We start from the raw sequence: 17,580 nt of genomic DNA on the forward strand, positions 1-17,580 counted from the left end.
TATGATTTATATTTTAACACATACGTAAAAAAAAAAAAAAAAAAAAAAAAAAACTGAACTGAACAAAAAAAAAAGGTGCGGCTCATGGCGACGTGGTAAACTAAACCCAGGAAATATTTTCTGCAGGGCTGACACGTGGACCTGACATGTGGGCCCCAAGTGTCTGTCTCGTAAAAGCGTCTCCTCTTCCCCCTCTTCGCCCCCCTCCCGTTAGAGAGAAAAAGTAAAGAGCGAGCGAGAGAGAGAGAGAGAGAGAGAGAGAGAGAGTCTCACACAAGTACCTTAAACCCAATCCAAACCCTCCTCCCCCAAAACCCCTACCTTTCGCCATGCCACTACCTCTCCTCGGGCGATCATGGCGATCGCCCCTATTCTCCTCACCCGTGCGAACCCTAGCATTCTCCCTCGTCCATCGATCGACCTACGTCGACGTCGCCATGAAGTGGAAGAAGGACCCCTTCTACGACTCCATCGGCGTCCTCGCTCGCTCCAGGGATCTCAAGCCCCTCGTCTCCCTCAAAAGCATCATCGCCCGCGCCCCCTCCGACGCCGGGATCCCCGTCTCCGCCGTCTCCAAGCGCGGCCGCGCCCTCGAGACCTCCGGCCGCCGCGTCGCCTCCTTCCTCCGCCGCTACCCCGCCGTGTTCGACGAGTACACCGGCCCCAACTACAACCTCCCCTGGTTCAGGCTCACCCGAGAAGCCGTCGACCTCGACCGCGAGGAGCGCGCCGTCTATGACGCCCGAAAGCCCGAGATCGTCGACCGGCTCCGGAGATTGATCCTCATGTCGAGGGATCGCCAATTGCCGTTCAGAATTGTGCAGGGGATGCTGTGGTATTTGGGCTTGCCCGAAGATTTCCTCGAAGACCCCAACAACATCTCTAATGGCAGCTTCGGGGTAGTCGAAATCGGAGACGGGGAGAAAGGATTGAGCGTTGTCGGTGGTGGAGATGAGCCAGTGTTTTCGGCGCTCCAGCGGAACGCACTGAGGCAATTTGGCGGTTCTGCGGATTCGCCTCCTAAGGAAGTTGCTTTCCCACTATTCCCCTCTAAAGGCCTCCGGTTGAAGAGAAAGATCGCGCATTGGTTGGACGAATTCCAGAAGCTTCCGTACGTCTCTCCGTATGAGGATTTTTCTCATTTGGATCCGAGCAGTGATATCTCGGAGAAGCGGGCGGCGGGAGTTCTTCACGAACTTCTTAGTTTGTTTGTCGATAATTCGGCGGAGAGGCGGCGGCTTCTCTGCCTCAGGAAGCACTTGGGGCTGTCGCAGAAGTTCCACAAGGTGTTCGAGCGGCATCCCCATGTGTTCTACCTGCTATTGAAGAGCAAGACCTGCTTTGTTGTTCTAAAAGAAGCTTATTTTGCCGGTTCGGACACCGCATTGGAGAAGCACCCGATGCTTGCGATAAGGAAGAAGTATGTTAAGCTGATGGATAAATCGGACGCTATTCTGAGAAGCCGTCGGAGTAGGAAACCTGTGGAAGATGCTGCCGAGGGAAGTTAAGTTGCTGCTATTGATTCGATGGAGGATTCTGATGGGTTTAGCAGAGGACCATTAGAACTTGAGCGGAAGTCGGAAGATTGGAGACATGTTTGAAGCTGAAATTGGCAGACTGCTTGGGGTTTGTTGAATAGTTGAGAAGAAATTCATCATTGTGCACAGAGAAGCTGGAAAGATACAGGCATTCACTTGAATTGTGTTAAGAGGAGGCTAACTCGAGTTTCCGTGGCCAATTTTGGTGCCATATAGTAAAGTCGCCGTAATATGCAGCAGACCATTTGAATTGCCACCTTGAGATTGTGCAAGTCCGGTTATAAAGGTAAAAAAGTTTCCTATTTAGTTAAAGACCTGGCGAAAACCTTGTTATATCAACCGTACATTCTGTCTACTGATCTTTACCGTCAAATTGAGCTAAGAACAAAGAGATGGAATTTTGATTACTGTTTCGTGATTTGCTATTTGGAACTGAGAACTCCCTTTAGTATGATCGAAGTTTGCTTCTTCAACCTTGTTCAGCAAGTAGTAAATGCCAATCTAAAACTAGGAGCACAATTTTCATGTTATTCTGAAGTTTGTTTCTCAGAAATAGAGCTAAAAGCAAAAGTTGGTGATTTATTTGACATCTACCTCTACCAATATCTGAGGAATGACTGAAATCTTCTGGAAAAGAGGTACCATGCAGACTCCAATTGTAATGTGTGGTTTTAGCAAAATAGCACATAGCATTGATGTCTTAGCCGAGATTGGTAATTTCTTACTCATGCTGATTTTCTGCTTCCATTTAACTATGTCTGATGTAATTCTGTCGGACTCAAGATTAGTTTCTTGTGCTGTTAGTTTTTTAGGTCTTAATTGCGCGCTCTTGATGGGCCAACCTGATCCAATAAGTTGAGCAGTTCTTGGTGATTCTTGGTACTGCCGACAACTGCAGCAAGGAGTTAAAAGAAACACCTTTTGAAGAAGAACAGTGAAGAGGAAAATTCTGGGAATTGATCTTCTTCTGTTCTCTCTCCCATTAACACTGCTTACACAAAAGCAAAAGAACTCCCTCTCTCTTTGATCAAGGTGATTTGGCATTTAAGTTGTGGAAGAACTGAAAAGTGTGTGCGCTTTCCAATTTGCGATCGCACATTTGACTTGCTTGTGATTCTATATTTGGTGGCTCGAAGAATGTCTTATTCTTCACGCTTCTAAGGCTAGTTCATTCATATCCGTAATTGTTATCATTCGACATGTACAAAATGGTGTACTTCTAGCGAATAAATTTTGGGAAATCTTACACTTTGCGGCCCATGTGTGAAAGATTTCGATGAAGTAAATGAGGGATTTAACATTAGATTTATGTGCCCATGATCCTGGAACTAAGCTGCATTTATTATCCATTTACTTAATCATGCATTATCTTCTCATTATTATCTTCCTGTGTCTAGGACCCTGCATTATCCATTGTGTTGGGGAAATTTATCTAATGAAGAAATTATTCTCAAGTTGCAGCACTAAAGAACAGAGTACTCGCGCAGAATTTTTTATTTTTAATTTTGAGTCCCTCTATTTGCTGATTTTGTGTGGTTGGAGAAGGTTGCAATAGATTTTCAGATAATTATTTCAGGTTGATGATCATACATCCAAATATCTCAATCCCTTTTCCAAGTATAAGGTTTGGTATGGAGTTGATTTCAGGTTGCAGAAGCTTTACTACCAAAGTTTTTATTTGAGCTGCTTCCTCAATGTGTAGCTTGTACTTTTTAGAGGAGACGCTAGTAAACTGTGCGCTTATTTGGCGTGGTCTAAATTGCACTCTAGGTCCTCCATGTATGAAGCGTGGCATTTTTGGATTTTATACTTTAATTTGTTATAAGTTTTTGCTTTAATTTTTAAAAGATAGTGATGTGGCATTTTTTAATATTATTGTATTATCAATCAGAATACTGTTATATTACTGCGACATATTTATTAGTTAGTCAATAAAATTAGGTTTTGATTGCAATAACTTGAATGTTTGAATCATACATTATTACAACAAATTAAAGTTTAAAGAATAAAATATTATTCCCTGCATAGTCTGAGGACCCAAAGTGTAATTTAGCCTAATAAAATATTTTTAATTTTCAACCCAAAAGAAAAAAAATTGGTGGGAAAAATTGAATTGAGTTTCCATGCCACAACATTAGACTGTCCGAATCTACCGTTACTACAGCAGGAAACTATCGAAGAAGAGAACATACTGCTTCTTTGAACAGCATGATTTACTAACATTTACAGTAAGAAACTTTTGATCACTTTTTGATTCTACTTTCAATTACCGTCGCCATAATAGATCTTCCGTTGAAGCAAAAAAGTCTAAAATTTCTTTTACAGCGAAAAATAAAACTAGATTTTGGTGTTCAAAACAAAAAAAAAAAAATATTTTTGAATAGTAATGGTCAAATAATATTTTATCAAATAATGCTGTATATTTTGGACATAAAACTTTTCTAAGCACAAAACTATTTAGCAAAAATCAACCAGAATCATCAAGAATGGCCAAGTGATTGATTATGTCTCGATTATAAGCTGTAAAATTATCCACACGAAAATCCTGGGTTACTGAGTCGTAGAACATTCTCTCCCACCAATACAAGTAAAGATGTCCACACGTACAACTACAAACCGTAGAATGAAGAGAAAACTTCAAAAATTCCCTTTGTGGTTTCAATTTTTTTCACTTTAGTACCCCGTGGTTTAAAATGTATCAAGTTAGTACCCTGTGGTTTCTCACTTTATCACTTTAGTACCCTGTGGTTTAAAGTGTATCAAGTTAGTACCCTGTGGTTTTGCACTTTATCACTTTAGTACCATGTGGTTTCACACTTTATCACTTTAGTACCCTGTGATTTAAATCACAGGGTACTAACTTAATAAACTTTAAACCACAGGGTACTAAAATGAAAAAGTATGAAACCACAGGGAGAGTTTTTGAAGTTTCCCTAGAATAAATGAATGATTGGCCACAAGCGTGTAACGAGCTAACAAAATCTAGGCCGACTCAACCTATCCCAGCTAGGCGCGACTCGACCCGACCGACCCGACTCGAGCCGAACCCATTGCCCTTTTCCCGACCCATCATCCTCCTATCCTCCTCCAATAAATATGTAACCCGATCAAAATCGAGCTCCTCTCTCCTTCTCTCTCTCTCTCTCTCTCTCTCTCCTTCGCCCTCCTCTTCGATCTCCTTCCCCGATTCCAACCCTTCTCCCTTATTCCTCTCAACCCTAACTCCCTCCCCCTTGTTCTCCTCGCCATGCTCTTCTCTTCCCTGATCAATTCATGACTCACGCGAAGCGGCCCTTCTCCTGTAGCAGCACCGCCGCCGCCGCTCACGGCCCCAGCTCCGCCGGAGTCGCCGGAACCCCGCCTTCCTCCTCCTCCTCCTCCTTGTCCCCGCCCATGAAGAAGACTAAGCCCCAGCCACCGCCCTCCTCCTCCGCCGAGAAGAACGGCCTCGACGCGGAGGCCGAGCCCGCGGCCGCGGCCACCACTGGCGTCGCCGCCAATCTCTTTAGGAAGAAGGCGACGCCGCCCCAGCCCTCAGCGAAGAAACAGCTTCGCATCAAGATCACGAAAGGTGCCATCTTTTGCTTGTTCTCGTGTATTGAGAATTGTTCTTCTGTCGATCTTGGAATGAGCTTGTCTTAGTTGTTTCGCACTTGAATAAGTCCTGTCTCAGTTGATATTCTCTGATTCTTTCCTTTGTTTGATTGTTAAGATAGTTCAATCCTGAGAAGCATCTGTCTTGGAGCAGTTTGTGCTATGCTAGGGTCAGCTCGCAAAGATTTGATAGTAATACTGTGAAATTGTTGCACTAGTGCAGTGTACTCAAATTTGATCTTGTTATCTCTGTTGGTAAATGCACTAGGAGATAAGATTACTGATATGGATAATCTTGTAAAGGCGACTTGGTTGTAGCCAAGGAAGATCATAGGATAGGAATGAGGCAAATTGAAGCAATGCAGTAGTATTGTCTCTCATGAAATGACATATTATATTAGTGATTTTGCATTTGCAATTGTACAAAGCTACTAAAACTTTCTAGTGCTAGCAATAGTCGATCTTTAACACAGAGTAGTTCATTAAATCTGTTTAGGAAGATCACTCTTGGTGCCATCCATAGGTTCCATCTTAAGAATAGGCATGCAGCAATACTCCATTAGATTAAATGTGACAAAGATTCACAAATTCTAAGTGATGGAGTGTGCAGGCGGGTGGCGTAATGCTTGCAGCCCATATTAATTTTTTTGCTTCTTTTTTTCTTTCTTCTTTTTAAAGAGAAGATGCCATTTTGCATCCTTCCTGGATGCATCTTAAGCTAACCAAAAATGCTAAGATAAGGAAGTTTGTTCACTAGCGTATCCAATCACATAGAACTTGTGTCCAGAAAACAGAAAAAAGGGCAGCAGTACCAGTGAGGTCTTAGTTTCCCGCATTCTCTATTTTGCACTCTGTAACTAACTGAATAGAAAAGGAGCTATGAGATTAGCTGTGATCCAACGTTCTTTCATATTTCAATTAAGAAAGTAAATAATCAAGATAATATGATCCCAGATCGTGTGATTGAGTTATTAACTCCAATAATAAGATAGTTTCTTTTGTACTGCCGTCGTTTTTGACTTTATGTAGCTAGGGAATTAGTCATTAATTCTAAGTATTGCACTCTATTTGCTTGCAAGCTTCTAAGTTGTAATATTTGTAAATGTGTTTGCATGCCTGAAAATGTTTTGAGTATTGTAAACGCACAAAAAATTATATTAGGATAGATTTAGGATCAATGTCAAATGTAGCTTACGAGAATTGCTGGGAATCTGTGTTTGGGTTATTTGTTTATGTTATTTTGCTTGTTCATTAAAATTTAAATGCTTTTATCGTTTTCTTTTAAGAAACTTATTTGGTCTTATATTTTGTGAGTTTGACATCAATTGTGTTATGGTCTATTGTAGGTCAGCCAAAATTGCCAACCAATTTTGAAGATGATACATGGGCTAAATTGAAGGCTGCTATTTCAGCTATTTTCTTGAAGCAGCCACTTTCTTGTGACACTGAAAAGCTTTATCAGGTGCTTTTCAGTCCCAACTATCTTGATATATCTAACTGTTTATCACTTTTCGAGTTGAGACTAGATACTTCAAGTAAAATGACTTTATCTTATCACAGCGTAAATCTATTTGTTTCATTATAGGCTGTTGGCGATCTTTGTTTATACAAAATGGGGGCAAATCTTTATGAACGCATGCAGAAAGAATGTGAAGGGCACATATCAGCAAAACTATCATCATTGGTTGGACAAAGTCCTGATTTGGTGGTCTTTTTGTCTCTGGTTGAGAAATCTTGGCAAGATTTTTGTGACCAGATGTTGATAATTCGTAGCATAGCCTTGCTTCTTGATCGAACATATGTGAAGCATAACCCAAATACGTGTTCAGTATGGGACATGGGGTTGCAGCTGTTTCGTAAACATCTATCTCTGTCTGCAGAAGTCGAACACAAAATTGTTACTGGTCTCTTAAGATTAATTGAGAGAGAGAGGTATGCTGGTGTTCCTAAATTTCCAGGAAACTATGTTTGGTGAACAAAATATTTTTTGTTAAATTTACTATCCAGTATTGCTTTTGTACATTTCCTGATATAGTCGACTGTGTTGTCTTTTCATGGCTTTAATTTTACCTCTTTTTGCTAATATACATGATATAGTCAACTGTGTTGTCTTTTCATGGCTTTAATTTTACCTCTTTTAGCTATTAGCAAGAGTAGCTTGCAGTAATAATTTATCTGGGTATTTGGACAGACTGATGCTGATGCATATGAATCACATAAAGGATATGAATTGTACTCTTAACAATTTTCAAAATGAAGTTGGATAGTTCACTAACTAGATTTGGTCCCCTTTTTTCTCCCTATATACACAGGATACATGGAATTCTGAAACATTATGCAATAGTCTATATGTTATTCAAACTTTCCAAATTGAATGTATTAATTTGTCCACTATAGATATTTCTATATTTTCTGTCTTGTTCTTGATTATTATCTGAATTATAAACACTTCAAACCTGTACAACTTATTTCCAACTCTATTTCTGCGTAATATGGTAGTCATCAAGTAATTTTTACTCTTGTACTATTATCTGTTGCTTGTTTTCCTTGGCGAGCAGACTTGGTGATGCTGTTGATAGAACTCTACTTAGTCATCTGTTGAAGATGTTTACAGCTCTTGGAATTTACACAGAACGATTTGAGAAGGCCTTTCTTGAATGTACTTCTGAGTTTTATGCTACTGAAGGTGCGAAATATATGCAGCAATCTGATGTTCCAGACTACTTGAGACATGTGGAGGTGATATGAGTCTTGCCCCTTTTCCTCTTATCCTTCTCATTTATTACCCTCAAATTCAGCAACTGAAGTGTGATCCCAGTATCATTTACGTCCCTTAGGGTTTCACTCTAAAATTAGTCCTTGAAGTTTGTTCTGCATACTAATTATGGGCTCACTAAGCCACCATCTAGAAGAAATGCCAAGACAACGTCATCATTATAATTGAAACGTCGGGTCAAGGTGGGTTTTTTCACAAACAGTAGATTAATACTCAATGTTATGGGAGTCAAACTTTGAGGATAAAATTGTTAAAATTGGAACTCTCAGGATGTTATCTAAATCAAATTCAAACTTCAAGGATTTGATTTTGTAATTAACCCAGTTATTTGACATTTCTGATGTTGTACATGTCTGAAGATTTGCTGATGCATATTGCAGTCAAGGTTACAAGAAGAACATGAAAGGTGCATTCTCTACTTGGAAGCCAACACGAGGAAACCCCTCATAGCGACTGCTGAAAAACAACTACTAGAACGCCATACATCGGCAATACTTGACAAGGTGGATTACCCACTACTTTTTGCCTCTCTTATTATGTTGCAAAAACTTGTCTTATTTTCTGATCGCTTAGCTAACATTTCACTTTTCTCTTTAGGGTTTCACAATGCTTATGGAAGCAAATCGTGTTACAGACCTTCACAGAATGTATACCCTTTTTCAGAGGGTTAATGCTCTTGAGCTGCTAAGGCAAGCTCTTAGTTCATACATACGAGGCACAGGTCAGAGTGTTATCATGGATGAAGAGAAAGACAAAGACTTAGTTCCTTATCTCTTGGATTTCAAAGCTTCGCTTGATATGATATGGGAAGAAAGTTTTGCCAAAAATGAAGCCTTTTCTAATACTATAAAAGATTCTTTTGAGCATCTTATAAATCTTCGTCAGGTTGGTGTATGCTGGCTAATTTGCTTTCTTTGTCACTTCTTATTTGCCCTGCTTTCTAATACAAAGATCTATTTCATCGAAGGTTACATTACATTCAACTGATGGAATCGTCTTTATCTAGATTCCTATCATTTTAGCGCATTTGTGGAAGGGAGTCAATTCTTCGTTATTCTTAGTTTCTCTTTATCAATCCATGTCCTTCTGTTACATGAACTATTTATGATTGAGAAATTTTCTTGTAAAAGTAGCAGTGTAGATCTAAGGCAACCTGTAGACAATTTGAGCAGGAGTAGGGGTGTAAAACGGGCCGCCCGGCCCGGCCCGGCCCGGCTACTGTAGCATCCATGTCGGGCCTGGCTGGCCCGACCTGGCTCTTCGGGCATGCTAGGCCTCTTTCCTAGGGCCCGACGGCACGACATGGCACGGTCCGGCCCGAAATGGGCCTGGCTCGTGCTAGGCCGAGGAGTGGCCGGTGGGTCGGCACGGCACGGCACGGCCAGTTGGGCCAACACAGCCGGAAACCCCAGGCCCAAGGCAAGTTGCCTTGAGCCTGGGGTCTGATCTCCTGGGGAGAAGGGCTTGGGCCTCCTCCCCAGGAGATCTCCTACCAAGGTCTGGACCAAAACAATTTTTGTCCATTGGACCAAAAACCCATCTCAAAATTTTTTTTTTCAAAAAATAATACATATATATATATAATATATATATATAATATATATAATATATAAAATAAATTTAAATATTTGTTATTTAATTATTTTTATAATTTTTAAATTTTTTAATCAAATACATTTAAATAAAAATAATTTATTGTTCATATTTTTAGATTATATATATTTTAAAAAAAAAATAAAATAAAAGGGGCGGCCCGGAGCATGGCTCAGTGCCTTCCAGCCGAGGGGCTGTTCTGGGCCGCGAGGCTAGGGGAGCTCAGGCCCGCACAGCCAGGCCAGGATTTGATGTCCGGCCGGCCAGTCCCTCAGCCCGTTTCGGCACAGAAAAATGTGGGCCGTGCCGGCCCACATTGCACCCCTTGGCAGGAGTTACAAATACTTTGTCTGAGGAAATTAAGGATAGGTTTTAATGTGCTTATATGAATGCTGTTTGAATACAGAAGAATGTATAGGTTTCCCAGAGCAGTTGTTCTTATGCTCGTGAGGTGGTAAACGATGAAACAAAGGCTTTCTGATCAACTCTGTTGTTGTTTTTCTTTTTCTTTCCTTTTTTTGTGGGGGAGGGCACAAGAAATATGGGTTATGAGGATTAAGGAAATTGGAAGTGAGATCAGCAAGTATAATTGCAGAATTTTTTGAAACATATTTTCACTTCTACAACCTATGAAACATTGTGATGTTGAAATGAGTTTACTGTTGATGTTGTTTCTCGATATGATAGTTTACAATAACACTTTTGGTGCCCCAAGATACTTGTTTTATTGGGCCCTCTTTTCCATGTCAAAACCTTTATTTATAAATTAAAGCATCATTCCATCCCTCAGGGTTGAGTGCTTGTTTTCTTGTACAATTAGCTTGAACACTGTACATTGCTGCGGTTTTCTTAGTTTAGTGTATCTATTAATATATCTTCCTTTTGAATAACAGAATAGACCTGCGGAACTGATTGCAAAATTTGTGGACGAGAAGCTCCGTGCTGGAAATAAAGGTACATCTGAAGAAGAGTTGGAGGGTACACTAGACAGAGTTTTGGTATTATTCAGATTTATCCAAGTAAGCTGCTAAATAATTGTGTTACCTTAATTAGAATTATGTGCCACTTCATAGTACTTGTTCAGACATTACCGCCATTCAATGCTTTTATGGCATCCTTGTAGTTCTTTGTTGTACTTATATTTTTTTGTTGCACTATACAGGGAAAGGATGTATTTGAGGCATTTTACAAGAAGGATCTTGCGAAAAGGCTACTGCTTGGAAAGAGTGCATCTATTGATGCTGAAAAATCAATGATTTCAAAAGTAATTATTACGTTCTGATATTGAAATTATATTATATTTGATGGGTTTTCATTAATATAACACTAACTTCTCTCTCTCTCTCCAGCTTAAAACTGAGTGTGGGAGTCAGTTCACAAATAAGCTTGAAGGAATGTTCAAGGTATGCAATCTCCTTTCAAGTGCCTTACTGAGACCAAAGCATACCTGAAGTTGTATATGATCTGATTGATGCAAGTTTTGGCTCCTATTCTTTATTAATTCATTATAAGAATTGTTACTTAATGGTTTCGAATAATACTTGTTCTGGTGTTATTGTAATGAAACCTTAATTTTCCTTTTTGAAACATTTAAAATCTGTAATCGTTTGCTGATACGCAATAGTAGGCAAAGTGAGACCACATCCTAAATTGCCCTTTGGTGTATCAGGTCTAATGTTTCTTCATTAGACACATTAGCGCGTCCTATGTGAGCAGTACCAAGATAAAATTCAGATTAAGAGGATGGCAGACTTTAGATTTTTCACTATATGCGATGAAATATATTTTTTACCTTTTTCATCAAATTTTTCTCTGCTGCCGGGCTAGGACCGTACTGCTCGAGACACTGAATCAGCACATCCTATGTGAGCAGTACCAACATAAAATTCAATGTAACAGTTTTTATGTCATTCAAATTTCTTCTAGCTGAAGAAAACGACAGAACTAGCAGCACCAGAATTAACTAATATGTTTGCAGGTTAAATGAGCTTTTTTTTTTTTAAAAAAAAAATACACTAAACATTTATGGTATTGTCAAGAGCTTCTTGAGTAGTTTTACATATTCAACCATCAATGCATTAATTGAGATGCAATACAAGGATTTTGTTTTCCAGTTTCAGAAAAGAACTAATGGGGAGTTCTAGTTGGATTACCTTTTTTTATTTTCCAAGGGTAGCTACTTTTAAGTTTGTGAGATCGTTGCTTTAATCAGACAAATCAGTGGCGGCTAGACTGCTAACTGAAAAGCAGTATCTTTACAATCATATTTGAACGTCTAGATAGTTATTCACTTATTTTCACACTGCGTTAGTTTTGCAGAGTAATCAAGTTTCCTGTATTTACTATGTCTCCTGTTTCTTTCAACTAGTACAGGCCACACCACATCACATAATTGGGCTCATTCACTGTCGGAACCTTCAATGATTCGTGCATTGGGAATATAACTCTATACTTCTTACAGTAACAATAGGTCACAATGCATTACAATGAAAATTCCAAATTGTCTATGAAGCAAAGTGTCTGTCTATTGACCTACATGAATTTGGCAAGCATTCGTTGTCATGACCATCTTTATGCGTACTTTTATTAATCCTTGCTGCTGTTACTTCAGGACATTGAATTATCGAAAGAAATAAATGATTCCTTTAAACAATCGTCACAAGCCAGGACAAAACTTCCTACTGGTATTGAGATGAGTGTTCACGTGCTTACAACCGGGTGGGTAATATCTCGTAAACGTTTTATTCTTCTAAAGTAAGAACTAGACAATAATGGTGTTTTAATTGTTAAGCTATTGTTTGTGGTCTCTATGTTTTGCTTGATGATTTTCAGATATTGGCCAACATACCCACCCATGGATGTTCGGCTTCCTCATGAACTAAATGTGTATCAGGTTAGATCATGAATGCTATTTCCGGTGAATTTTGGAACACTCTTGTCCTTCTTCAGAATTTTCCAACCTGGTTTTATTTTCTTTTCTCTGCAATAGGATATCTTCAAAGAGTTCTACTTGAGTAAGTATAGCGGAAGGCGCTTAATGTGGCAAAATTCATTAGGCCACTGTGTTTTAAAAGCAGAGTTCCCGAAAGGTAAAAAAGAATTGGCCGTGTCACTGTTCCAGGTGGGTTGTATTCTATCATTAACTTATTCCCGCTATCCTTTCTAATTATTAATCTCTTATATGTTATGGTTTATCAATACGCCAGACTGTGGTTTTGATGTTGTTCAACGACGCCCAAAAGCTCAGCTTTCAAGACATTAAGGACTCAACTGGCATTGAGGATAAAGAACTGAGAAGGACTTTACAATCACTTGCATGTGGCAAAGTTAGAGTACTCCAAAAGGTAAATCCCTTGCTTCCGGATTTGTGATTTGTTATTGTTTTAGTAGTTCAATCGGATTATTTTCTGGATAATCAGATACCAAAAGGAAGGGATGTTGATGATGAAGATTCATTCGTATTCAATGAGGAATTCAGCGCTCCTCTGTATCGCATTAAGGTATGTTTACTCTGTTTAGATGTAATGTTGGTATTTTCTAGTTCAAACCTGGAAATAACATGGTTTATTTTGTTATCAGGTAAATGCAATTCAGATGAAAGAGACAGTGGAAGAAAACACAAGCACCACCGAAAGAGTCTTCCAGGATCGTCAGTATCAGGTTTGTGAGAAATGCATGAACTGGCAAAACATTTACCGGCCAAATTCACCATTTCTATGTACTCTTTAATTTATGCATGATTAATACCGAGTCTGACAAGAATTTTTTTATTTTTTTTGCTTGGGCGATCTTTTGGACTTGAGGATGCTATGTTCACAGAAGTCACCTTGGTTTTATTTGGAATTGATAATCCAGAGAGTTGGTTTTTACATGCATTCAGAGCTCCCCATCAAAATGATATGGACGAACTTCAATTTTGTAGAAAGAGAAAAGAAATAAGATTGTCAGAGAAATTTACTTTGTCATATTTTGTATAATTTTGATATCTGGGATTATTTTCCCCTCTTTTTTTGTTAATTTGCAAGCAGAAATATCAGAAATATTACTAAAAGGAGTAGATGTTTTTGTTGTATCTACTGCAAAATGTGAAAGATGCAACAGAGAAAATAATATTTGCCTGCTTCTCTATGAACATTAGTAACTAAAATTTCTGATTACAGTAAATGAAATAATGTAGGTGTCCTAATATTTAGACACAAATTAGCTGGCCCCAGTAGGAACTTAAGATAATTGCATTTTTAAGTTTCTTATTCTTTGCCGTTATTTCTGGTTCATTTGCAGGTTGATGCGGCCATTGTTCGTATCATGAAGACAAGAAAAGTTCTAAGCCACACGCTTTTGATAACCGAGCTATTTCAGCAGGTAATGTGCAAATTAGTCTGCTCATATTTTCCCCTCTTCTCTGTTGTCTTCTGCAGGATTCATATCTTGCATTTTCTCTTTCTTAGCTCAAATTTCCAATAAAGCCAGCGGACTTGAAGAAAAGAATAGAGAGCCTAATCGACCGAGAGTACCTGGAGCGGGATAAAAATAATCCTCAGATCTACAACTATCTTGCTTGATTACTTGCCTGTTGTGCCTCTTATTATATATCTTTTTTCCGTGCAAATTAGCGACTGCGTCGCCTGCTTTAAAATCTCTGCATGGGGGGCTGGTTTAGTCAACCTTTTGTTTCCAAATGTACAGGGAGATGCGGCGTTTGTTTCGGTCTTTTTTTGTCCCTGTGATCATCAACATACTAGTGTAAAATATCAGTTCCACTTTTTTTTCTTTTTTCTTTTTTCCTTTTTTCCTTTTTTCAGAAAAATTCGTCATGGAACTACAAAACAACATTGCTCACAAAGGAATGAGGTCTTTAATCTAAGTTATTCTTCTCGTAGTATCTAATGTGCAAGTCTCTGCTGTTGATGAAGATGAAAATAAGTGCTTTTCTCATTCTTCTGTATGGATTAACCATTAGGTTTATAGCTTTTTTTCTGTTTTGCTTCATTCAACGAAGTTAACAAGCATATCATGCCCTGTAAAAGGACTTTTTCATTTGATGAAACTGCATTTACTGGTCGGAAAGTAGGAACTATAAAATAACTATTTTACTCCAAGAGAAAGATGTTTTATATTTTTTGCATTAAAAGGGAATCAAGATTGTAAAATTGTGTGGGTTCTATTTAGAAATTTTCAAATCATATGCAGAATTCTCAAATAATGTATAAAGTTGTCAATGAACTAATAGTTCTGACTGTCATATGCATTCTCGAAATGGCTGTTGAAATCTCCAAACTGCATAAAATGAAATCCAAAATTTACATAAATTGTTTCAAATCCGGGGCCAAAACTAGGGCCAAACAACAGCCTACTCGTCATCGTGTTCCTATCTTGTATTCTATGGCTCCTCGATCTCCAAATTGCAATAAGTAGCCCAATAAAAGAGCAGGGAAAAAAAAAAACACACACATACAATAGTGACACCGATACAATTTTTATAATAATAAAATCCAAAGGAGGCAGGGTAATAGATGATTCGAGCCGCAACCCCGACCCTCTTCCACCGATCTCCCCCTCCACCTCCCCTTCCTTCCTCATCTACCCTCTCCGTCTCCCTCGCCATGGCCACGCACGACAAAACCCGCACGCCGCCGCCGGCATCGACCTCCTCCGCCGAGCCGGAGCGGAGCGGAGGCGGGAGCGGGGCGCCGCGGCGCGTGTGGTGTGCGGCGGCGGCGTGATCGGGGCGTGCACGGCGTACTTCCTCTCCCAGAAGGCGGCGCCGAGGTCGCGGTGACGGTGGTGGAGCGCTCCTCCCCCGCCTGCGGCCGCGTCCGGCAAGGCCGGGGGCTTCCTCGCCCTCGACTCGGTGCGACTCCGCCCCTTCCGCCTCCTGCGCCGCCTCCGCCCCTCACACCGCTCCCTCTCCTGCCTCCCGACGGCCCCTCTCCTACGGCTACCCCCCTCCACACCTCTCCCTCCCCCTCCTCTCCCCCTGCCCTCCTCGCCCCTCCCCCTCCCCTCACTGTTTTTCTCCCCTCCTGGATAGACGGCGCCGCCGCCGCGGGCCCCCCGCGGACGCTCGGGACGCCGGAGACCACGGCGCAGGTGCACCCGCGCCTCTTCACCGCCGCGCTCCTCGCCGCGTCCGGGGCCGAGGTCGTCGTCGCCGAGGCCGAGCGCGTCGTGGTGGCGGACGAGGGCCGCGCCGTGGGCGTCGCCCTCCGCGGGAGGGACGACCCCATCCCCGCCGACGCCGTGGTGCTCGCTCTCGGGCCTTGGACGGCGCGCCTGGGGCTCGTCGCCTCGCTCTTCGACGTGTCCGGGATCAAGGCGCACAGCATCGTGCTGCGCCCCAAGGATCCCTCCGCCGTTACCCCGCACGCGCTCTTCCTCAGCTACCGCCCGGAGCCCGGCGCCAAGCTCCTGGACCCCGAGGTTTACCCTCGACCCACAGGTAATGAATCAGTGGCCTTTTGCAGTATAATTACTGGTAGTTAAAAGCCGTTTGGAAGTAGCGTTTCCTGGATGTCAGTGCATGCTCAAGTAAAAGTACAATGATATTTATATTTATATTTGCTCTTTGGTCGGTTACATTTAGATTACTGTTTATTTTTTAATAATAAACGATGAGTGAAATGATAATTTTGTCATCACAAATATGTCTCTTTAAAAAACTTAACTGTTAGAATTATGCAGAAATATCCGTCTAAAAATTTTCAACAATCATCTTCTTTCTTCTACCATCACAAATAATATAAGAGCAGTAAAAATGTCAATTTATCTTCTTTACTAATTTGGATTAAATATTTTACCTATGGTTAACTATATTTTTCTAACAGATCCTAATAGTAGGGATATATTTGAACAACGTTAGGAGCTTTGAAAGAATAAATAGGAAAGTTGAACTTTGTAGGAATATATCTGCTATTCGATATGTTTATAAAGAGTTGTATGCAATTAATCCTTTTAACTTCCCATCAAAACGAAAACTAAGTATATTTTTATTTGTAAAACGCCGGGTTGTTTGTTTCTTTGTTCCGATACTAGAGAAATTGCTTCGCAGGAGAGCTAAAGATGTTGAAATTACTGTGTTGATTGCAGTTTTTAGTTGAGAATGTAAAAATCATGTGAAGTTAGACCATTACTAGTGAGGACAGTTAAGAAAATTCAGTAACTAAACTCTTATTTTCGAACATTATGCTTAATATGCTATGTGATCCTCTCAATTTAACATATGTCATACTAGCAATGAGAACTAAATATGGGAATCATACCATACACTTGAGAGTCCCTGAAATTCACAACAGGAGAAGTGTACATTTGCGGGATGTCGAAGGACGCAGAGGTCCCTGACAACCCTGAGGAGATCGTCGGGGAGAGTGAGTCGATCGAGATGCTACACAAGATAGCGGGGATGGTTTCGAGCCATCTAAAGAAGGGGGAGACCGCGGAGGTGGTCGCCGAGCAGGCCTGCTTCCTGCCCTGCACTGAAGACGGGTTGCCAGTCATCGGCGAGATCCCGGGCGTGAAGAACTGCTACGTCGCGACGGGGCACAGCTGCTGGGGCATTCTCAATGGCCCCGCGACCGGAGCCGCCTTGGCGGAGCTCATATTGGAAGGGCGATCCACCACCGTCGATCTCAAGTCATTCAGTCCTTCCAGATTCCTAAGGAAAAAAAGAACCATTGTGTGACAAAAATTGTATGAATTTGAAGGGTTTGATCGGCTTGCTTGATGGTATCAAGTACATGTGTTCGTTTGATGTAATATATTTTGATTAGTAATTGAGGATAAAATGGTTGTTTATGTTAGATCTCTACATCTTTACCATGTTTATGTTCAACCCTGACGTGTTACAACCAATAATATGCTGCTGATGTAGTTTTTGTTATTGTGTATTTTTTTTTTGGTTTTTACTTTTTGCTTTTTAAAGCATATTTGATCCAAAAGCATGAGAACTCAAGGTACTGTAGAAACAAATCTCATTTAAATTTTGAATAATAACTTTTTCTACTGGTAATTTGAAAACTATTTAATATTTTGTACAATAAAAATTTGAAACGAACATAGGGGGTGTTTGGCCTAGTTTTTAAA

At 40.5% G+C, this 17,580-nt stretch overlaps 3 protein-coding genes across 7 annotated transcripts; all 3 read left to right on the forward strand.

Moving 5' to 3' along the window:
* LOC109715699 (protein ROOT PRIMORDIUM DEFECTIVE 1) lies at positions 216-2,992 on the forward strand. 3 transcript variants are annotated; one of them, XM_020240819.1, is made up of 2 exons: positions 216-2,251; positions 2,343-2,992. In XM_020240819.1, the coding sequence occupies exon 1, from the start codon at positions 330-332 to the stop codon at positions 1,506-1,508; it is 1,179 nt and encodes a 392-aa protein (XP_020096408.1). In that variant the 5' UTR covers positions 216-329; the 3' UTR covers positions 1,509-2,251; positions 2,343-2,992. The 3 variants fall into 3 exon arrangements, with proteins under 3 accessions (XP_020096408.1, XP_020096409.1, XP_020096411.1); XM_020240820.1 differs by having other exon boundaries at positions 216-2,176; XM_020240822.1 differs by having other exon boundaries at positions 216-1,824.
* Positions 4,664-14,383, forward strand: LOC109715066 (cullin-4). Of its 3 annotated transcripts, XM_020239855.1 has the most exons (17): positions 4,666-5,109; positions 6,479-6,594; positions 6,718-7,064; positions 7,691-7,871; positions 8,289-8,411; positions 8,506-8,793; positions 10,395-10,520; positions 10,664-10,765; positions 10,851-10,904; positions 12,113-12,219; positions 12,334-12,394; positions 12,491-12,622; positions 12,708-12,845; positions 12,921-13,001; positions 13,081-13,161; positions 13,783-13,863; positions 13,950-14,383. In XM_020239855.1, exons 1-17 carry the CDS (start codon positions 4,812-4,814, stop codon positions 14,061-14,063), a joined length of 2,430 nt encoding a protein of 809 aa, XP_020095444.1. In that variant the 5' UTR covers positions 4,666-4,811; the 3' UTR covers positions 14,064-14,383. The 3 variants fall into 3 exon arrangements, with proteins under 3 accessions (XP_020095445.1, XP_020095446.1, XP_020095444.1); XM_020239856.1 differs by lacking the exons at positions 13,783-13,863; positions 13,950-14,383 and adding an exon at positions 13,305-13,776 and having other exon boundaries at positions 4,664-5,109; XM_020239857.1 differs by lacking the exons at positions 13,783-13,863; positions 13,950-14,383 and adding an exon at positions 13,321-13,466 and having other exon boundaries at positions 4,664-5,109.
* On the forward strand, positions 15,015-17,377 carry LOC109715385 (putative oxidoreductase C1F5.03c). Its single transcript, XM_020240362.1, is given in 7 exon segments — positions 15,015-15,201; positions 15,204-15,265; positions 15,268-15,309; positions 15,311-15,349; positions 15,351-15,503; positions 15,505-15,940; positions 16,794-17,377. Coding segments are annotated over 7 exon segments (1,305 nt in total). The 3' UTR covers positions 17,180-17,377.

This window comes from Ananas comosus, linkage group 9 (assembly GCF_001540865.1).
Source record: "Ananas comosus cultivar F153 linkage group 9, ASM154086v1, whole genome shotgun sequence".
NCBI lineage: Eukaryota > Viridiplantae > Streptophyta > Magnoliopsida > Poales > Bromeliaceae > Ananas > Ananas comosus.